Raw genomic sequence first — 20227 nt, 5'->3', positions numbered from 1 at the left:
TATACACAGACTAACGAGGGGATGAGACATCACCCACACAGACAAGGGGGCAGAGGGACCACTTATACACAGACTAACGAGGGGATGAGACATCACCCACACAGACAAGGGAGCAGAGGGACCACTTATACACAGACTAACGAGGGGATGAGACATCACCCACACAGACAAGGGGGCAGAGGGACCACTTATACACAGACTAACGAGGGGATGAGACATCACCCACACAGACAAGGGAGCAGAGGGACCACTAATACACAGACTAACGAGGGGATGAGACATCACCCACACAGACAAGGGAGCAGAGGGACCACTTATACACAGACTAACGAGGGGATGAGACATCACCCACACAGACAAGGGGCAGAGGGACCACTTATACACAGACTAATGAGGGGATGAGACATCACCCACACAGACAAGGGGGCAGAGGGACCACTTATACACAGACTAACGAGGGGATGAGACATCACCCACACAGACAAGGGGCAGAGGGACCACTTATACACAGACTAACGAGGGGATGAGACATCACCCACACAGACAAGGGGGCAGAGGGACCACTTATACACAGACTAACGAGGGGATGAGACATCACCCACACAGACAAGGGGGCAGAGGGACCACTTATACACAGACTAACGAGGGGATGAGACATCACCCACACAGACAAGGGGGCAGAGGGACCACTTATACACAGACTAACGAGGGGATGAGACATCACCCACACAGACAAGGGGGCAGAGGGACCACTTATACACAGACAAACGAGGGGATGAGACATCACCCACACAGAAAAGGGAGCAGAGGGACCACTAATACACAGACTAACGAGGGGATGAGACATCACCCACACAGACAAGGGAGCAGAGGGACCACTTATACACAGACTAACGAGGGGATGAGACATCACCCACACAGACAAGGGGGCAGAGGGACCACTTATACACAGACTAACGAGGGGATGAGACATCACCCACACAGACAAGGGGGCAGAGGGACCACTTATACACAGACTAACGAGGGGATGAGACATCACCCACACAGACAAGGGGAGCAGAGGGACCACTTATACACAGACTAACGAGGGGATGAGACATCACCCACACAGACAAGGGGGGCAGAGGGACCACTTATACACAGACTAACGAGGGGATGAGACATCACCCACACAGACAAGGGAGCAGAGGGACCACTTATACACAGACTAACGAGGGGATGAGACATCACCCACACAGACAAGGGGGCAGAGGGACCACTTATACACAGACTAACGAGGGGATGAGACATCACCCACACAGACAAGGGGAGCAGAGGGACCACTTATACACAGACTAACGAGGGGATGAGACATCACCCACACAGACAAGGGGGGCAGAGGGACCACTTATACACAGACTAACGAGGGGATGAGACATCACCCACACAGACAAGGGGGCAGAGGGACCACTTATACACAGACTAACGAGGGGATGAGACATCACCCACACAGACAAGGGGGCAGAGGGACCACTTATACACAGACTAACGAGGGGATGAGACATCACCCACACAGACAAGGGGCAGAGGGACCACTTATACACAGACTAACGAGGGGATGAGACATCACCCACACAGACAAGGGAGCAGAGGGACCACTTATACACAGACTAACGAGGGATGAGACATCACCCACACAGACAAGGGGGCAGAGGGACCACTTATACACAGACTAACGAGGGGATGAGACATCACCCACACAGACAAGGGGAGCAGAGGGACCACTAACACGACTAACGAGGGGATGAGACATCACCCACACAGACAAGGGGGCAGAGGGACCACTTATACACAGACTAACGAGGGGATGAGACATCACCCACACAGACAAGGGGGCAGAGGGACCACTTATACACAGACTAACGAGGGGATGAGACATCACCCACACAGACAAGGGGGCAGAGGGACCACTTATACACAGACTAACGAGGGGATGAGACCCAGGTGTGTGTGATTATCAAGACAAGACTAGTGGAGTGATGATAATGGGAGCAGCAGTGGTTAGAAAGCCGGTGACGACGGACACCGAAGCCTGCCCGAACAAGGAGGGGAGGCACGCCGAAGCCTGCCCGAACAAGGAGGGGAGGCACGCCGAAGCCTGCCCGAACAAGGAGGGGAGGCACGCCGAAGCCTGCCCGAACAAGGAGGGGAGGCAGCCTCGGTGGAAGTCGGGACAATTGTTAATATAGTGAGTATATTGTAGTACACAAGGATTATATATTGAGGAGTATATATTGTTTATATAGTATATTGTGGAGGTTATATTGAGGAGTACATAATGTAATGTAGTATATTGGGGAGGTTATATTGAGGAGTATATATTGTAATGTAGTATATTAGGGAGGTTATATTGAGGAGTATATATTGTAATGTAGTATATTGGGGAGGTTATATTGAGGAGTACATCATGTAATGTAGTATATATTGAGGAATATATATTGTAATGTACTATATTGAGGAGTATATATTGTAATGTAGTATATTAGGGAGGTTATAATGAGGAGTATATATTGTAATGTAGTATATTGGGGAGGTTATATTGAGGAGTATATATTGTAATGTAGTATATTGGGGAGGTTATATTGAGGAGTATATATTGTAATGTAGTATATTAGGGAGGTTATATTGAGGAGTATATAATGTAATGTACTATATATTGAGGAATATATATTGTAATGTAGTATATTAGGGAGGTTATATTGAGGAATATATATTGTAATGTAGTATATTAGGGAGGTTATATTGAGGAGTATATTTTGTAATGTAGTATATTAGGGAGGTTAAATTGAGGAGTATATATTGTCATGTAATATATTGAGGAATATATATTGAGGAATATATATTGTAATGTAGGATATCCTGAGTACCTCTTCTTGGTCTCCTGGGGAACGATGGCTTTGGCCAGCATGTTCTTATACAGCTCGGACTTCAGATATCTGGGGTAGGAGTCCTAGAGGTCAGAGGTTAGAGGTTAGATACCTGGGGTAGTAGTCCTAGAGGTCAGAGGTTAGAGGTTAGATACCTGGGGTAGTAGTCCTAGAGGTCAGAGGTTAGAGGTTAGATACCTGGGGTAGTAGTGCTAGAGGTCAGAGGTTAGAGGTTAGATACCTGGGGTAGTAGTGCTAGAGGTCAGAGGTCAGAGGTTAGATACCTGGGGTAGTAGTCCTAGAGGTCAGAGGTTAGAGGTTAGATACCTGGGGTAGTAGTCCTAGAGGTCAGAGGTTAGAGGTTAGATACCTGGGGGTAGTAGTCCTAGAGGTCAGAGGTTAGAGGTTAGATACCTGGGGTGGTAGTGCTAGAGGTCAGAGGTTAGAGGTTAGATACCTGGGGTAGTAGTGCTAGAGGTCAGAGGTTAGAGGTTAGATACCTGGGGTGGTAGTGCTAGAGGTCAGAGGTTAGAGGTTAGATACCTGGGGTAGTAGTCCTAGAGGTCAGAGGTTAGAGGTTAGATACCTGGGGTGGTAGTGCTAGAGGTCAGAGGTTAGAGGTTAGATACCTGGGGTAGTAGTCCTAGAGGTCAGAGGTCAGAGGTTAGATACCTGGGGTGGTAGTGCTAGAGGTCAGAGGTTAGAGGTTAGATACCTGGGGTAGGAGTCCTAGAGGTTAGAGGTTAGAGGTTAGATACCTGGGGTAGTAGTGCTAGAGGTCAGAGGTTAGAGGTTAGATACCTGGGGTAGTAGTGCTAGAGGTCAGAGGTTAGAGGTTAGATACCTGGGGTAGTAGTCCTAGAGGTCAGAGGTTAGAGGTTAGATACCTGGGGTGGTAGTGCTAGAGGTCAGAGGTTAGAGGTTAGATACCTGGGGTAGTAGTCCTAGAGGTCAGAGGTTAGAGGTTAGATACCTGGGGTAGTAGTCCTAGAGGTCAGAGGTTAGAGGTTAGATACCTGGGGTAGTAGTGCTAGAGGTCAGAGGTTAGAGGTTAGATACCTGGGGTAGTAGTGCTAGAGGTCAGAGGTTAGAGGTTAGATACCTGGGGTAGTAGTGCTAGAGGTCAGAGGTCAGAGGTTAGATACCTGGGGTAGGAGTCCTAGAGGTCAGAGGTTAGAGGTTAGATACCTGGGGTAGTAGTCCTAGAGGTCAGAGGTTAGAGGTTAGATACCTGGGGTAGTAGTGCTAGAGGTCAGAGGTTAGAGGTTAGATATCTGGGGTAGGAGTCCTAGAGGTCAGAGGTTAGAGGTTAGATACCTGGGGTAGTAGTGCTAGAGGTCAGAGGTCAGAGGTTAGATACCTGGGGTAGGAGTCCTAGAGGTCAGAGGTTAGAGGTTAGATACCTGGGGTGGTAGTGCTAGAGGTCAGAGGTTAGAGGTTAGATACCTGGGGTAGTAGTCCTAGAGGTCAGAGGTTAGAGGTTAGATACCTGGGGTAGTAGTGCTAGAGGTCAGAGGTTAGAGGTTAGATACCTGGGGTAGTAGTGCTAGAGGTCAGAGGTTAGAGGTTAGATACCTGGGGTAGTAGTCCTAGAGGTCAGAGGTTAGAGGTTAGATACCTGGGGTAGTAGTGCTAGAGGTCAGAGGTTAGAGGTTAGATACCTGGGGTAGTAGTGCTAGAGGTCAGAGGTTAGAGGTTAGATACCTGGGGTAGTAGTCCTAGAGGTCAGAGGTTAGAGGTTAGATACCTGGGGTAGTAGTGCTAGAGGTCAGAGGTTAGATACCTGGGGTGGTAGTGCTAGAGGTCAGAGGTTAGATACCTGGGGTAGTAGTGCTAGAGGTCAGAGGTTAGAGGTTAGATACCTGGGGTAGTAGTGCTAGAGGTCAGAGGTTAGAGGTTAGATACCTGGGGTAGTAGTCCTAGAGGTCAGAGGTTAGAGGTTAGATACCTGGGGTAGTAGTCCTAGAGGTCAGAGGTTAGAGGTTAGATACCTGGGGTAGTAGTGCTAGAGGTCAGAGGTTAGAGGTTAGATTATACCTGGGGTAGTAGTGCTAGAGGTCAGAGGTTAGAGGTTAGATACCTGGGGTAGTAGTCCTAGAGGTCAGAGGTCAGAGGTTAGATACCTGGGGTAGTAGTCCTAGAGGTCAGAGGTTAGAGGTTAGATACCTGGGGTAGTAGTCCTAGAGGTCAGAGGTTAGAGGTTAGATACCTGGGGTAGTAGTCCTAGAGGTCAGAGGTTAGAGGTTAGATACCTGGGGTAGTAGTCCTAGAGGTCAGAGGTTAGAGGTTAGAGGTTAGATACCTGGGGTAGTAGTCCTAGAGGTTAGAGGTTAGAGGTTAGATACCTGGGGTAGTAGTGCTAGAGGTCAGAGGTTAGAGGTTAGATACCTGGGGTAGTAGTGCTAGAGGTCAGAGGTTAGAGGTTAGATACCTGGGGTAGTAGTGCTAGAGGTCAGAGGTTAGAGGTTAGATACCTGGGGTAGTAGTGCTAGAGGTCAGAGGTTAGAGGTTAGATACCTGGGGTAGTAGTGCTAGAGGTCAGAGGTTAGAGGTTAGATACCTGGGGTAGTAGTCCTAGAGGTCAGAGGTTAGAGGTTAGATACCTGGGGTAGGAGTCCTAGAGGTCAGAGGTTAGAGGTTAGATACCTGGGGTGGTAGTGCTAGAGGTCAGAGGTTAGAGGTTAGATACCTGGGGTAGTAGTGCTAGAGGTCAGAGGTCAGAGGTTAGAGGTTAGATACCTGGGGTGGTAGTGCTAGAGGTCAGAGGTTAGAGGTTAGATACCTGGGGTGGTAGTGCTAGAGGTCAGAGGTTAGAGGTTAGATACCTGGGGTAGTAGTGCTAGAGGTCAGAGGTTAGAGGTTAGATACCTGGGGTGGTAGTCCTAGAGGTCAGAGGTCAGAGGTTAGAGGTTAGATACCTGGGGTAGTAGTGCTAGAGGTCAGAGGTTAGAGGTTAGAGGTTAGATACCTGGGGTAGTAGTGCTAGAGGTTAGAGGTTAGAGGTTAGATACCTGGGGTAGTAGTGCTAGAGGTTAGAGGTTAGAGGTTAGATACCTGGGGTAGTAGTGCTAGAGGTCAGAGGTTAGAGGTTAGAGGTTAGATACCTGGGGTAGTAGTGCTAGAGGTTAGAGGTTAGAGGTTAGATACCTGGGGTGGTAGTCCTAGAGGTCAGAGGTCAGAGGTTAGAGGTTAGATACCTGGGGTAGTAGTGCTAGAGGTCAGAGGTTAGAGGTTAGATACCTGGGGTAGTAGTGCTAGAGGTCAGAGGTTAGAGGTTAGATACCTGGGGTAGTAGTGCTAGAGGTCAGAGGTTAGAGGTTAGATACCTGGGGTAGTAGTCCTAGAGGTCAGAGGTTAGAGGTTAGATACCTGGGGTAGGAGTCCTAGAGGTCAGAGGTCAGAGGTTAGATACCTGGGGTAATAGTCCTAGAGGTCAGAGGTTAGAGGTTAGATACCTGGGGTGGTAGTGCTAGAGGTCAGAGGTTAGATACCTGGGGTAGTAGTGCTAGAGGTCAGAGGTTAGAGGTTAGATACCTGGGGTAGTAGTCCTAGAGGTTAGAGGTTAGAGGTTAGATACCTGGGGTAGTAGTCCTAGAGGTTAGAGGTTAGAGGTTAGATACCTGGGGTAGTAGTGCTAGAGGTCAGAGGTTAGAGGTTAGATACCTGGGGTAGTAGTCCTAGAGGTCAGAGGTTAGAGGTTAGATACCTGGGGTAGTAGTCCTAGAGGTCAGAGGTTAGATACCTGGGGTAGTAGTGCTAGAGGTCAGAGGTTAGAGGTTAGATACCTGGGGTAGTAGTCCTAGAGGTCAGAGGTTAGAGGTTAGATACCTGGGGTAGTAGTGCTAGAGGTCAGAGGTCAGAGGTTAGAGGTTAGATACCTGGGGTAGTAGTCCTAGAGGTCAGAGGTTAGAGGTTAGATATCTGGGGTGGTAGTGCTAGAGGTCAGAGGTTAGAGGTTAGATACCTGGGGTAGTAGTGCTAGAGGTCAGAGGTTAGAGGTTAGATACCTGGGGTAGGAGTCCTAGAGGTCAGAGGTTAGAGGTTAGATATCTGGGGTGGTAGTGCTAGAGGTCAGAGGTCAGAGGTTAGATACCTGGGGTAGTAGTCCTAGAGGTCAGAGGTTAGAGGTTAGATATCTGGGGTGGTAGTGCTAGAGGTCAGAGGTCAGAGGTTAGATACCTGGGGTAGTAGTGCTAGAGGTCAGAGGTCAGAGGTTAGATACCTGGGGTAGTAGTCCTAGAGGTCAGAGGTCAGAGGTTAGAGGTTAGAAACCTGGGGTAGTAGTGCTAGAGGTCAGAGGTTAGAGGTTAGATACCTGGGGTAGTAGTCCTAGAGGTCAAAGGTTAGAGGTTAGATACCTGGGGTAGTAGTGCTAGAGGTCAGAGGTTAAAGGTTAGATACCTGGGGTAGTAGTGCTAGAGGTCAGAGGTTAGAGGTTAGATACCTGGGGTAGTAGTGCTGGAGGTCAGAGGTTAGAGGTTAGATACCTGGGGTAGTAGTGCTGGAGGTCAGAGGTTAGAGGTTAGATACCTGGGGTGGTAGTGCTAGAGGTCAGAGGTCAGAGGTTAGATACCTGGGGTAGTAGTCCTAGAGGTCAGAGGTTAGAGGTTAGATATCTGGGGTGGTAGTGCTAGAGGTCAGAGGTCAGAGGTTAGATACCTGGGGTAGTAGTGCTAGAGGTCAGAGGTCAGAGGTTAGATACCTGGGGTAGTAGTCCTAGAGGTCAGAGGTCAGAGGTTAGAGGTTAGATACCTGGGGTAGTAGTGCTAGAGGTCAGAGGTTAGAGGTTAGATACCTGGGGTAGTAGTCCTAGAGGTCAGAGGTTAGAGGTTAGATACCTGGGGTAGTAGTGCTAGAGGTCAGAGGTTAGAGGTTAGATACCTGGGGTAGTAGTGCTAGAGGTCAGAGGTTAGAGGTTAGATACCTGGGGTAGTAGTGCTAGAGGTCAGAGGTTAGAGGTTAGATACCTGGGGTAGTAGTGCTAGAGGTCAGAGGTTAGAGGTTAGAGGTTAGATACCTGGGGTAGTAGTGCTAGAGGTCAGAGGTTAGAGGTTAGATACCTGGGGTAGTAGTGCTAGAGGTCAGAAGTTAGATACCTGGGGTAGTAGTGCTAGAGGTCAGAGGTTAGAGTTTAGAGGTTAGATACCTGGGGTGGTAGTGCTAGAGGTCAGAGGTCAGAGGTTAGATACCTGGGGTAGTAGTGCTAGAGGTCAGAGGTTAGAGGTTAGATACCTGGGGTAGTAGTGCTAGAGGTCAGAGGTTAGATACCTGGGGTAGTAGTCCTAGAGGTCAGAGGTTAGAGGTTAGATACCTGGGGTGGTAGTGCTAGAGGTCAGAGGTTAGAGATTAGATACCTGGGGTAGTAGTGCTAGAGGTCAGAGGTTAGAGGTTAGATACCTGGGGTAGGAGTCCTAGAGGTCAGAGGTTAGAGGTTAGATACCTGGGGTAGTAGTGCTAGAGGTCAGAGGTTAGAGGTTAGATACCTGGGGTAGTAGTGCTAGAGGTCAGAGGTTAGAGGTTAGATACCTGGGGTAGGAGTCCTAGAGGTCATAGGTTAGAGGTTAGATACCTGGGGTAGTAGTGCTAGAGGTCAGAGGTTAGAGGTTAGATACCTGGGGTAGTAGTCCTAGAGGTCAGAGGTTAGAGGTTAGATACCTGGGGTAGTAGTGCTAGAGGTCAGAGGTTAGAGGTTAGATACCTGGGGTAGTAGTGCTAGAGGTCAGAGGTTAGAGGTTAGAGGTTAGATACCTGGGGTGGTAGTGCTAGAGGTCAGAGGTCAGAGGTTAGATACCTGGGGTAGTAGTGCTAGAGGTCAGAGGTTAGAGGTTAGATACCTGGGGTGGTAGTGCTAGAGGTCAGAGGTCAGAGGTTAGATACCTGGGGTAGTAGTGCTAGAGGTCAGAGGTTAGAGGTTAGATACCTGGGGTAGTAGTGCTAGAGGTCAGAGGTTAGAGGTTAGATACCTGGGGTAGTAGTGCTAGAGGTCAGAGGTTAGAGGTTAGATACCTGGGGTAGTAGTGCTAGAGGTCAGAGGTTAGAGGTTAGATACCTGGGGTAGTAGTGCTAGAGGTCAGAGGTTAGAGGTTAGATACCTGGGGTAGTAGTGCTAGAGGTCAGAGGTTAGAGGTTAGATACCTGGGGTAGTAGTCCTAGAGGTCAGAGGTTAGAGGTTAGATACCTGGGGTAGGAGTCCTATAGGTCAGAGGTTAGAGGTTAGATACCTGGGGTAGTAGTGCTAGAGGTCAGAGGTTAGAGGTTAGATACCTGGGGTAGTAGTGCTAGAGGTCAGAGGTTAGAGGTTAGATACCTGGGGTAGTAGTGCTACAGGTCAAAGGTTAGATACCTGGGGTAGTAGTGCTAGAGGTCAGAGGTTAGATACCTGGGGTAGTAGTGCTAGAGGTCAGAGGTCAGAGGTTAGAGGTTAGATACCTGGGGTGGTAGTCCTAGAGGTCAGAGGTTAGAGGTTAGATACCTGGGGTAGGAGTCCTAGAGGTCAGAGGTTAGAGGTTAGATACCTGGGGTAGTAGTGCTAGAGGTCAGAGGTTAGAGGTTAGATACCTGGGGTGGTAGTCCTAGAGGTCAGAGGTCAGAGGTTAGAGGTTAGATACCTGGGGTAGTAGTGCTAGAGGTCAGAGGTTAGAGGTTAGATACCTGGGGTAGTAGTGCTAGAGGTCAGAGGTTAGAGGTTAGATACCTGGGGTGGTAGTCCTAGAGGTCAGAGGTTAGAGGTTAGATACCTGGGGTAGTAGTGCTAGAGGTCAGAGGTTAGAGGTTAGATACCTGGGGTAGTAGTGCTAGAGGTCAGAGGTTAGAGGTTAGATACCTGGGGTAGTAGTCCTAGAGGTCAGAGGTTAGAGGTTAGATACCTGGGGTAGTAGTGCTAGAGGTCAGAGGTTAGAGGTTAGATACCTGGGGTAGTAGTGCTAGAGGTCAGAGGTTAGAGGTTAGAGGTTAGATACCTGGGGTAGTAGTGCTAGAGGTCAGAGGTTAGAGGTTAGATACCTGGGGTAGTAGTGCTAGAGGTCAGAGGTTAGAGGTTAGAGGTTAGATACCTGGGGTAGTAGTCCTAGAGGTCAGAGGTTAGAGGTTAGATACCTGGGGTAGTAGTGCTAGAGGTCAGAGGTTAGAGGTTAGAGGTTAGATACCTGGGGTAGTAGTCCTAGAGGTCAGACGTTAGATACCTGGGGTAGTAGTGCTAGAGGTCAGAGGTTAGAGGTTAGATACCTTGGGTAGTAGTCCTAGAGGTCAGAGGTCAGAGGTTAGAGGTTAGATACCTGGGGTAGTAGTGCTAGAGGTCAGAGGTTAGAGGTTAGAGGTTAGATACCTGGGGTAGTAGTGCTAGAGGTCAGAGGTTAGAGGTTAGATACCTGGGGTAGTAGTGCTAGAGGTCAGAGGTTAGAGGTTAGATACCTGGGGTAGTAGTCCTAGAGGTCAGAGGTTAGAGGTTAGATACCTGGGGTAGTAGTGCTAGAGGTCAGAGGTTAGAGGTTAGATACCTGGGGTAGTAGTCCTAGAGGTCAGAGGTTAGAGGTTAGATACCTGGGGTAGTAGTGCTAGAGGTCAGAGGTTAGAGGTTAGATACCTGGGGTAGTAGTGCTAGAGGTCAGAGGTTAGAGGTTAGATACCTGGGGTAGTAGTCATAGAGGTCAGAGGTTAGAGGTTAGATACCTGGGGTAGTAGTCCTAGAGGTCAGAGGTTAGAGGTTAGATACCTGGGGTAGTAGTGCTAGAGGTCAGAGGTTAGAGGTTAGATACCTGGGGTAGTAGTGCTAGAGGTCAGAGGTTAGAGGTTAGATACCTGGGGTAGTAGTGCTAGAGGTCAGAGGTTAGAGGTTAGATACCTGGGGTAGTAGTGCTAGAGGTCAGAGGTTAGAGGTTAGATACCTGGGGTAGTAGTGCTAGAGGTCAGAGGTTAGAGGTTAGATACCTGGGGTAGTAGTCCTAGAGGTCAGAGGTCAGAGGTTAGATACCTGGGGTAGTAGTGCTAGAGGTCAGAGGTTAGAGGTTAGATACCTGGGGTAGTAGTGCTAGAGGTCAGAGGTTAGAGGTTAGATACCTGGGGTAGTAGTGATAGAGGTCAGAGGTTAGAGGTTAGATACCTGGGGTAGGAGTCCTAGAGGTCAGAGGTTAGAGGTTAGATACCTGGGGTAGTAGTGCTAGAGGTCAGAGGTTAGAGGTTAGATACCTGGGGTAGTAGTCCTAGAGGTCAGAGGTTAGAGGTTAGATACCTGGGGTAGTAGTGCTAGAGGTCAGAGGTTAGAGGTTAGATACCTGGGGTAGTAGTCCTAGAGGTCAGAGGTCAGAGGTTAGATACCTGGGGTAGTAGTGCTAGAGGTCAGAGGTTAGAGGTTAGATACCTGGGGTAGTAGTGCTAGAGGTCAGAGGTTAGAGGTTAGATACCTGGGGTAGTAGTGCTAGAGGTCAGAGGTTAGAGGTTAGATACCTGGGGTAGTAGTGCTAGAGGTCAGAGGTTAGAGGTTAGATACCTGGGGTAGTAGTGCTAGAGGTCAGAGGTTAGAGGTTAGATACCTGGGGTAGTAGTGCTAGAGGTCAGAGGTTAGAGGTTAGATACCTGGGGTAGTAGTCCTAGAGGTCAGAGGTTAGAGGTTAGAGGTTAGATACCTGGGGTAGTAGTGCTAGAGGTCAGAGGTTAGAGGTTAGATACCTGGGGTAGTAGTGCTAGAGGTCAGAGGTTAGAGGTTAGATACCTGGGGTAGTAGTGCTAGAGGTCAGAGGTTAGAGGTTAGATACCTGGGGTAGTAGTGCTAGAGGTCAGAGGTTAGAGGTTAGATACCTGGGGTAGTAGTCCTAGAGGTCAGAGGTCAGAGGTTAGATACCTGGGGTAGTAGTGCTAGAGGTCAGAGGTTAGAGGTTAGATACCTGGGGTAGTAGTGCTAGAGGTCAGAGGTTAGAGGTTAGATACCTGGGGTAGTAGTGCTAGAGGTCAGAGGTTAGAGGTTAGATACCTGGGGTAGGAGTCCTAGAGGTCAGAGGTTAGAGGTTAGATACCTGGGGTAGTAGTGCTAGAGGTCAGAGGTTAGAGGTTAGATACCTGGGGTAGTAGTGCTAGAGAGGTTAGCGTTTAGAGGTCAGGGGCTAGAGGTTAGATACCTGGGGTAGTAGTGCTAGAGAGGTTAGCGTTTAGAGGTCAGGGGCTAGAGGTTAGATACCTGGGGTAGTAGTGCTAGAGAGGTTAGCGTTTAGAGGTCAGGGGCTGGAGGTTAGATACCTGGGGTAGTAGTGCTAGAGGTCAGGGGCTAGAGGTTAGATACCTGGGGTAGTAGTGCTAGAGAGGTTAGCGTTTAGAGGTCAGGGGCTGGAGGTTAGATACCTGGGGTAGTAGTGCTAGAGAGGTTAGCGTTTAGAGGTCAGGGGCTGGAGGTTAGATACCTGGGGTAGTAGTGCTAGAGAGGTTAGCGTTTAGAGGTCAGGGGCTGGAGGTTAGATACCTGGGGTAGTAGTGCTAGAGGTCAGAGGTTAGAGGTTAGATACCTGGGGTAGTAGTGCTAGAGGTCAGAGGTTAGAGGTTAGATACCTGGGGTAGTAGTGCTAGAGGTCAGAGGTTAGAGGTTAGATACCTGGGGTAGTAGTGATAGAGAGGTTAGCGTTTAGAGGTCAGAGGTTAGAGGTTAGATACCAGGGGTAGTAGTGCTAGAGGTCAGAGGTTAGAGGTTAGATACCTGGGGTGGTAGTCCTAGAGGTCAGAGGTTAGAGGTTAGATACCTGGGGTAGTAGTGCTAGAGGTCAGAGGTTAGAGGTTAGATACCTGGGGTAGTAGTCCTAGAGGTCAGAGGTTAGAGGTTAGATACCTGGGGTAGTAGTGCTAGAGGTCAGAGGTTAGAGGTTAGATACCTGGGGTAGTAGTGCTAGAGGTCAGAGGTTAGAGGTTAGATACCTGGGGTAGTAGTGCTAGAGGTCAGAGGTTAGAGGTTAGATACCTGGGGTAGTAGTGCTAGAGGTCAGAGGTTAGAGGTTAGATACCTGGGGTAGTAGTGCTAGAGGTCAGAGGTTAGAGGTTAGATACCTGGGGTAGTAGTGATAGAGAGGTTAGCGTTTAGAGGTCAGAGGTTAGAGGTTAGATACCTGGGGTAGTAGTGCTAGAGGTCAGAGGTTAGAGGTTAGATACCTGGGGTGGTAGTCCTAGAGGTCAGAGGTTAGAGGTTAGATACCTGGGGTAGTAGTGCTAGAGGTCAGAGGTTAGAGGTTAGATACCTGGGGTAGTAGTCCTAGAGGTCAGAGGTTAGAGGTTAGATACCTGGGTTAGTAGTGCTAGAGGTCAGAGGTTAGAGGTTAGATACCTGGGGTAGTAGTGCTAGAGGTCAGAGGTTAGAGGTTAGATACCTGGGGTAGTAGTGATAGAGAGGTTAGCGTTTAGAGGTCAGAGGTTAGAGGTTAGATACCTGGGGTGGTAGTGCTAGAGGTCAGAGGTTAGAGGTTAGATAGCTGGGGTAGTAGTGCTAGAGGTCAGAGGTTAGAGGTTAGATAGCTGGGGTAGTAGTGCTAGAGAGGTTAGCGTTTAGAGGTCAGAGGCTAGAGGTCAGGGGTTACCTTCTTCATGAGGAAGTAGATGTGCATCTTGGCGTCATCCATAACGAAGCGATGAGGATGTTTGAATCCCTCCAGCGTTCTCTCCATGGTCTTACTGTCAATGTTCACCCAGCGAGCTGCCCCCGGGGCCAGGAAGGTCCTACACACACACACACACACACACACACACACACACACACACACACACACACACACACACACACACACACACACACACACACACACAGATCATAGTACCAATAACCCTAACCCCCGGGGCCAGGAAGGTCCTACACACACACAGATCATAGTACCACAACTCACAATCAGTACCATATCACTCAGTCATAGCACCACATCACTCAGTCATAGCACCACATCACTCAGTCATAGCACCACATCACTCAGTCATAGCACCACATCACTCAGTCATAGCACCACATCACTCAGTCATAGCACCACATCACCCAGTAATAGCACCACATCACTCAGTCATCACTCAGTCATAGCACCACATCACTCAGTCATAGCACCACATCACTCAGTCATAGCACCACATCACTCAGTCATAGCACTCAGTCATAGCACCACATCACTCAGTCATAGCACCACATCACTCAGTCATAGCACCACATCACTCAGTCATAGCACCACATCACTCAGTCATAGCACCACATCACCCAGTCATAGCACCACATCACTCAGTCATAGCACCACATCACCCAGTCATAGCACCACATCACTCAATCATAGCACCACATAACTCAGTCATAGCACCACATAACTCAGTCATAGCACCACATCACTCAGTCATAGCACCACATCACTCAGTCATAGCACCACATCACTCAGTCATAGCACCACATCACTCAGTCATAGCACCACATCACTCAGTCATAGCACCACATCACTCAGTCATAGCACCACATCACTCAGTCATAGCACCACATCACTCAGTCATAGCACCACATCACTCCAGTCATAGAACCACATCACTCTGTCATTCACTCAGTCATAGCACCACATCACTCAGTCATAGCACCACATCACTCACCTCAGTCATAGCACCACATCACTCAGTCATAGCACCACATCACTCAGTCATTCACTCAGTCATAGCACCACATCACTCAGTCATAGCACCACATCACTCAGTCATAGCACCACATCACTCAGTCATAGCACCACATCACTCAGTCATAGCACCCACATCACTCAGTCATAGCACCACATCACTCAGTCATAGCACCACATCACTCAGTCATAGCACCACATCACTCAGTCATAGCACCACATCACTCAGTCATAGCACCACATCACTCAGTCATAGAACCACATCACTCTGTCATCACTCATTCATAGCACCACATCACTCAGTCATAGCACCACATCACTCAGTCATAGCACCACATCACTCAGTCATAGCACCACATCACTCAGTCATCACTCAGTCATAGCACCACATCACTCAGTCATAGCACCACATCACTCAGTCATAGCACCACATCACTCAGTCATAGTACCCCACTAGCATGCACCACATCACTCAGTCATAGCACCACATCACTCCAGTCATAGCACCACATCACTCAGTCATAGCACCACATCACTCAGTCATTCACTCAGTCATAGCACCACATCACTCACATCAGTAGCACCACATCACTCAGTCATAGCACCACATCACTCAGTCATAGCACCACATCACTCAGTCATAGCACCACATCACTCAGTCATAGCACCACATCACTCAGTCATAGCACCACATCACTCAGTCATAGCACCACATCACTCAGTCATAGCACCACATCACTCAGTCATAGTACCACATCACTCAGTCATAGCACCACATCACTCAGTCATAGCACCACATCACTCAGTCATAGCACCACATCACTCAGTCATAGCACCACATCACTCAGTCATAGCACCACATCACTCAGTCATAGCACCACATCACTCAGTCATAGCACCATATCACTCAGTCATAGCACCACATCACTCAGTCATAGCACCACATCACTCAGTCATAGCACCACATCACTCAGTCATCACTCAGTCATAGTACCACATCACTCAGTCATAGCACCACATCACTCAATCATCACTCAGTCATAGCACCACATCACTCAGTCATAGTACCACATCACTCAGTCATAGCACCACATCACTCAGTCATAGTACCACATCACTCAGTCATAGCACCACATCACTCAGTCATCACTCAGTCATAGCACCACATCACTCAGTCATAGCACCACATCACTCAGTCATAGTACCACATCACTCAGTCCTAGCACCACATCACTCAGTCATCACTCAGTCATAGCACCACATCACTCAGTCATAGCACCACATCACTCAGTCATAGTACCACATCACTCAGTCATAGCACCACATCACTCAGTCATAGTACCACATCACTCAGTCATAGCACCACATCACTCAGTCATAGCACCACATCACTCAGGCATAGCACCACATCACTCAGTCATCACTCAGTCATAGTACCACATCACTCAGTCATAGCACCACATCACTCAGTCATCACTCAGTCATAGCACCACGTCACTCAGTCATAGTACCACATCACTCAGTCATAGCACCACATCACTCAGTCATAGCACCACATCACCCAGTCATAGTACCTCATCACTCAGTCATAGCACCACATCACTCAGTCATAGCACCACATCACTCAGTCATAGCACCACATCACTCAGTCATAGTACCACATCACTCAGTCATAGCACCACATCACTCAGTCATCACTCAGTCATAGCACCACATCACTCAGTCATAGCACCACATCACTCAGTCATAGCACCACATCACTCAGTCATAGCACCACATCACTCAGTCATAGCACCACATCACTCAGTCATAGCACCACATCACTCAGTCATAGCACCACATCACTCAGTCATAGCACCACATCACTCAGTAATAGCACCACATCACTCAGTCATCACTCAGTCATAGCACCACATCACTCAGTCATAGCACCACATCACTCAGTCATAGCACCACATCACTCAGTCATAGCACCACATCACTCAGTCATAGCACCACATCACTCAGTCATCACTCAGTCATAGCACCACATCACTCAGTCATAGCACCACATCACTCAGTCATAGCACCACATCACTCAGTCATAGCACCACATCACTCAGTCATAGCACCACATCACTCAGTCATAGCACCACATCACTCAGTCATAGCACCACATCACTCAGTCATAGCACCACATCACTCAGTCACAGCACCACATCACTCAGTCATAGCACCACATCACTCAGTCATAGCACCACATCACTCAGTCATAGCACCACATCACTCAGTCATAGCACCACATCACTCAGTCATAGCACCACATCACTCAGTCATAGCACCACATCACTCAGTCATAGCACCACATCACTCAGTCATAGCACCACATCACTCAGTCATAGCACCACATCACTCAGTCATCACTCAGTCATAGTACCACATCACTCAGTCATAGCACCACATCACTCAGTCATAGCACCACATCACTCAGTCATCACTCAGTCATAGTACCACATCACTCAGTCATAGCACCACATCACTCAATCATCACTCAGTCATAGCACCACATCACTCAGTCATAGTACCACATCACTCAGTCATAGCACCACATCACTCAGTCATAGTACCACATCACTCAGTCATAGCACCACATCACTCAGTCATCACTCAGTCATAGCACCACATCACTCAGTCATAGCACCACATCACTCAGTCATAGTACCACATCACTCAGTCCTAGCACCACATCACTCAGTCATCACTCAGTCATAGCACCACATCACTCAGTCATAGCACCACATCACTCAGTCATAGTACCACATCACTCAGTCATAGCACCACATCACTCAGTCATAGTACCACATCACTCAGTCATAGCACCACATCACTCAGTCATAGCACCACATCACTCAGGCATAGCACCACATCACTCAGTCATCACTCAGTCATAGTACCACATCACTCAGTCATAGCACCACATCACTCAGTCATCACTCAGTCATAGCACCACGTCACTCAGTCATAGTACCACATCACTCAGTCATAGCACCACATCACTCAGTCATAGCACCACATCACCCAGTCATAGTACCTCATCACTCAGTCATAGCACCACATCACTCAGTCATAGCACCACATCACTCAGTCATAGCACCACATCACTCAGTCATAGTACCACATCACTCAGTCATAGCACCACATCACTCAGTCATCACTCAGTCATAGCACCACATCACTCAGTCATAGCACCACATCACTCAGTCATAGCACCACATCACTCAGTCATAGCACCACATCACTCAGTCATAGCACCACATCACTCAGTCATAGCACCACATCACTCAGTCATAGCACCACATCACTCAGTCATAGCACCACATCACTCAGTAATAGCACCACATCACTCAGTCATCACTCAGTCATAGCACCACATCACTCAGTCATAGCACCACATCACTCAGTCATAGCACCACATCACTCAGTCATAGCACCACATCACTCAGTCATAGCACCACATCACTCAGTCATCACTCAGTCATAGCACCACATCACTCAGTCATAGCACCACATCACTCAGTCATAGCACCACATCACTCAGTCATAGCACCACATCACTCAGTCATAGCACCACATCACTCAGTCATAGCACCACATCACTCAGTCATAGCACCACATCACTCAGTCATAGCACCACATCACTCAGTCACAGCACCACATCACTCAGTCATAGCACCACATCACTCAGTCATAGCACCACATCACTCAGTCATAGCACCACATCACTCAGTCATAGCACCACATCACTCAGTCATAGCACCACATCACTCAGTCATAGCACCACATCACTCAGTCATAGCACCACATCACTCAGTCATAGCACCACATCACTCAGTCATAGCACCACATCACTCAGTCATCACTCAGTCATAGTACCACATCACTCAGTTATAGCACCACATCACTCAGTCATCACTCAGTCATAGCATCACATCACTCAGTCATAGTACCACATCACTCAGTCATAGCACCACATCACTCAGTCATAGCACCACATCACTCAGTCATAGTACCACATCACTCAGTCATAGCACCACATCACTCAGTCATCACTCAGTCATAGCACCACATCACTCAGTCATAGCACCACAATACTCAGTCATAGCACCACATCACTCAGTCATCACTCAGTCATAGTACCACATCACTCAGTCATAGCACCACATCACTCAGTCATCACTCAGTCATAGCACCACATCACTCAGTCATAGCACCACATAACTCAGTCATAGCACCACATCACTCAGTCATAGTACCACATCACTCAGTCATAGCACCACATCACCCAGTCATAGCACCACATCACTCAGTCATCACTCAGTCATAGTACCACATCACTCAGTCATCACTCAGTCATAGTACCACATCACTCAGTCATCACTCAGTCATAGCACCACATCACTCAGTCATAGCACCACATCACTCAGTCATCACTCAGTCATAGCACCACATCACTCAGTCATAGCACCACATCACTCAGTCATAGCACCACATCACTCAGTCATAGCACCACATCACTCAGTCATCACTCAGTCATAGTACCACATCACTCAGTCATAGCACCACATCACTCAGTCATCACTCAGTCATAGCACCACATCACTCAGTCATAGCACCACATCACTCAGTCATAGTACCACATCACTCAGTCATAGCACCACATCACTCAGTCATAGTACCACATCACTCAGTCATAGCACCACATCACTCAGTCATCACTCAGTCATAGTACCACATCACTCAGTCATAGCACCACATCACTCAGTCATCACTCAGTCATAGCACCACATCACTCAGTCATAGTACCACATCACTCAGTCATAGCACCACATCACTCAGTCATCACTCAGTCATAGCACCACATCACTCAGTCATAGCACCACATCACTCAGTCATAGCACCACATCACTCAGTCATAGCACCACATCACTCAGTCATAGCACCACATCACTCAGTCATAGCACCACATCACTCAGTCATAGCACCACATCACTCAGTCATAGCACCACATCACTCAGTCATAGCACCACATCACTCAGTCATAGCACCACATCACTCAGTCATGCACCACATCACTCAGTCATAGCACCACATCACTCAGTCATAGCACCACATCACTCAGTCATAGCACCACATCACTCAGTCATAGCACCACATCACTCAGTCATAGCACCACATCACTCAGTCATAGCACCACATCACTCAGTCATAGCACCACATCACTCAGTCATAGCACCACATCACTCAGTCATAGCACCACATCACTCAGTCATAGCACCACATCACTCAGTCATCACTCAGTCATAGCACCACATCACTCAGTCATAGCACCACATCACTCAGTCATAGCACCACATCACTCAGTCATAGTACCACATCACTCAGTCATAGCACCACATCACTCAGTCATAGCACCACATCACTCAGTCATAATTTTTTTACATTTACATTTTAGTCATTTAGCAGACGCTCTTATCCAGAGCGACTTACAGGATTAATTAGGGTTAAGTGCCTTGCTCAAGGGCACATTTACGTCATTTAGCAGACGCTCTCATCCAGAGCGACTCACAAATTGGTGCATTCACCCTATAGCCAGTGGGATAACCACTTTACAATTTTGGGGGGGTAGAACGATTACTTTATCCTATCCCAGGTATTCCTTAAAGAGGTGGGGTTTCAAATGTC

At 48.3% G+C, this 20227-nt stretch overlaps 1 protein-coding gene across 1 annotated transcript in view; it reads right to left on the bottom strand.

The window, feature by feature from the left end:
• The window catches only part of LOC123486204 (regulator of G-protein signaling 11-like), a 32034-nt gene that overhangs the window by 3602 nt on the left and 8205 nt on the right, over positions 1–20227 (bottom strand). The window contains exons 2-3 of the mRNA XM_045217468.1: positions 13454–13592; positions 2907–2989 (exon numbers count right to left, since the gene is read on the bottom strand). Of these exons, the coding sequence (XP_045073403.1) occupies positions 2907–2989; positions 13454–13540 (170 nt within the window). The 5' untranslated portion in view covers positions 13541–13592. The remainder of the gene's footprint in view (positions 1–2906; positions 2990–13453; positions 13593–20227) is intronic.

The sequence above is a fragment of the Coregonus clupeaformis genome, unplaced genomic scaffold, assembly GCF_020615455.1.
Source record: "Coregonus clupeaformis isolate EN_2021a unplaced genomic scaffold, ASM2061545v1 scaf1066, whole genome shotgun sequence".
Classification (NCBI taxonomy): domain Eukaryota; kingdom Metazoa; phylum Chordata; class Actinopteri; order Salmoniformes; family Salmonidae; genus Coregonus; species Coregonus clupeaformis.
Note: the sequence above shows the minus strand (reverse complement) of the source record. Positions and strands in the feature narration are given on the sequence as shown.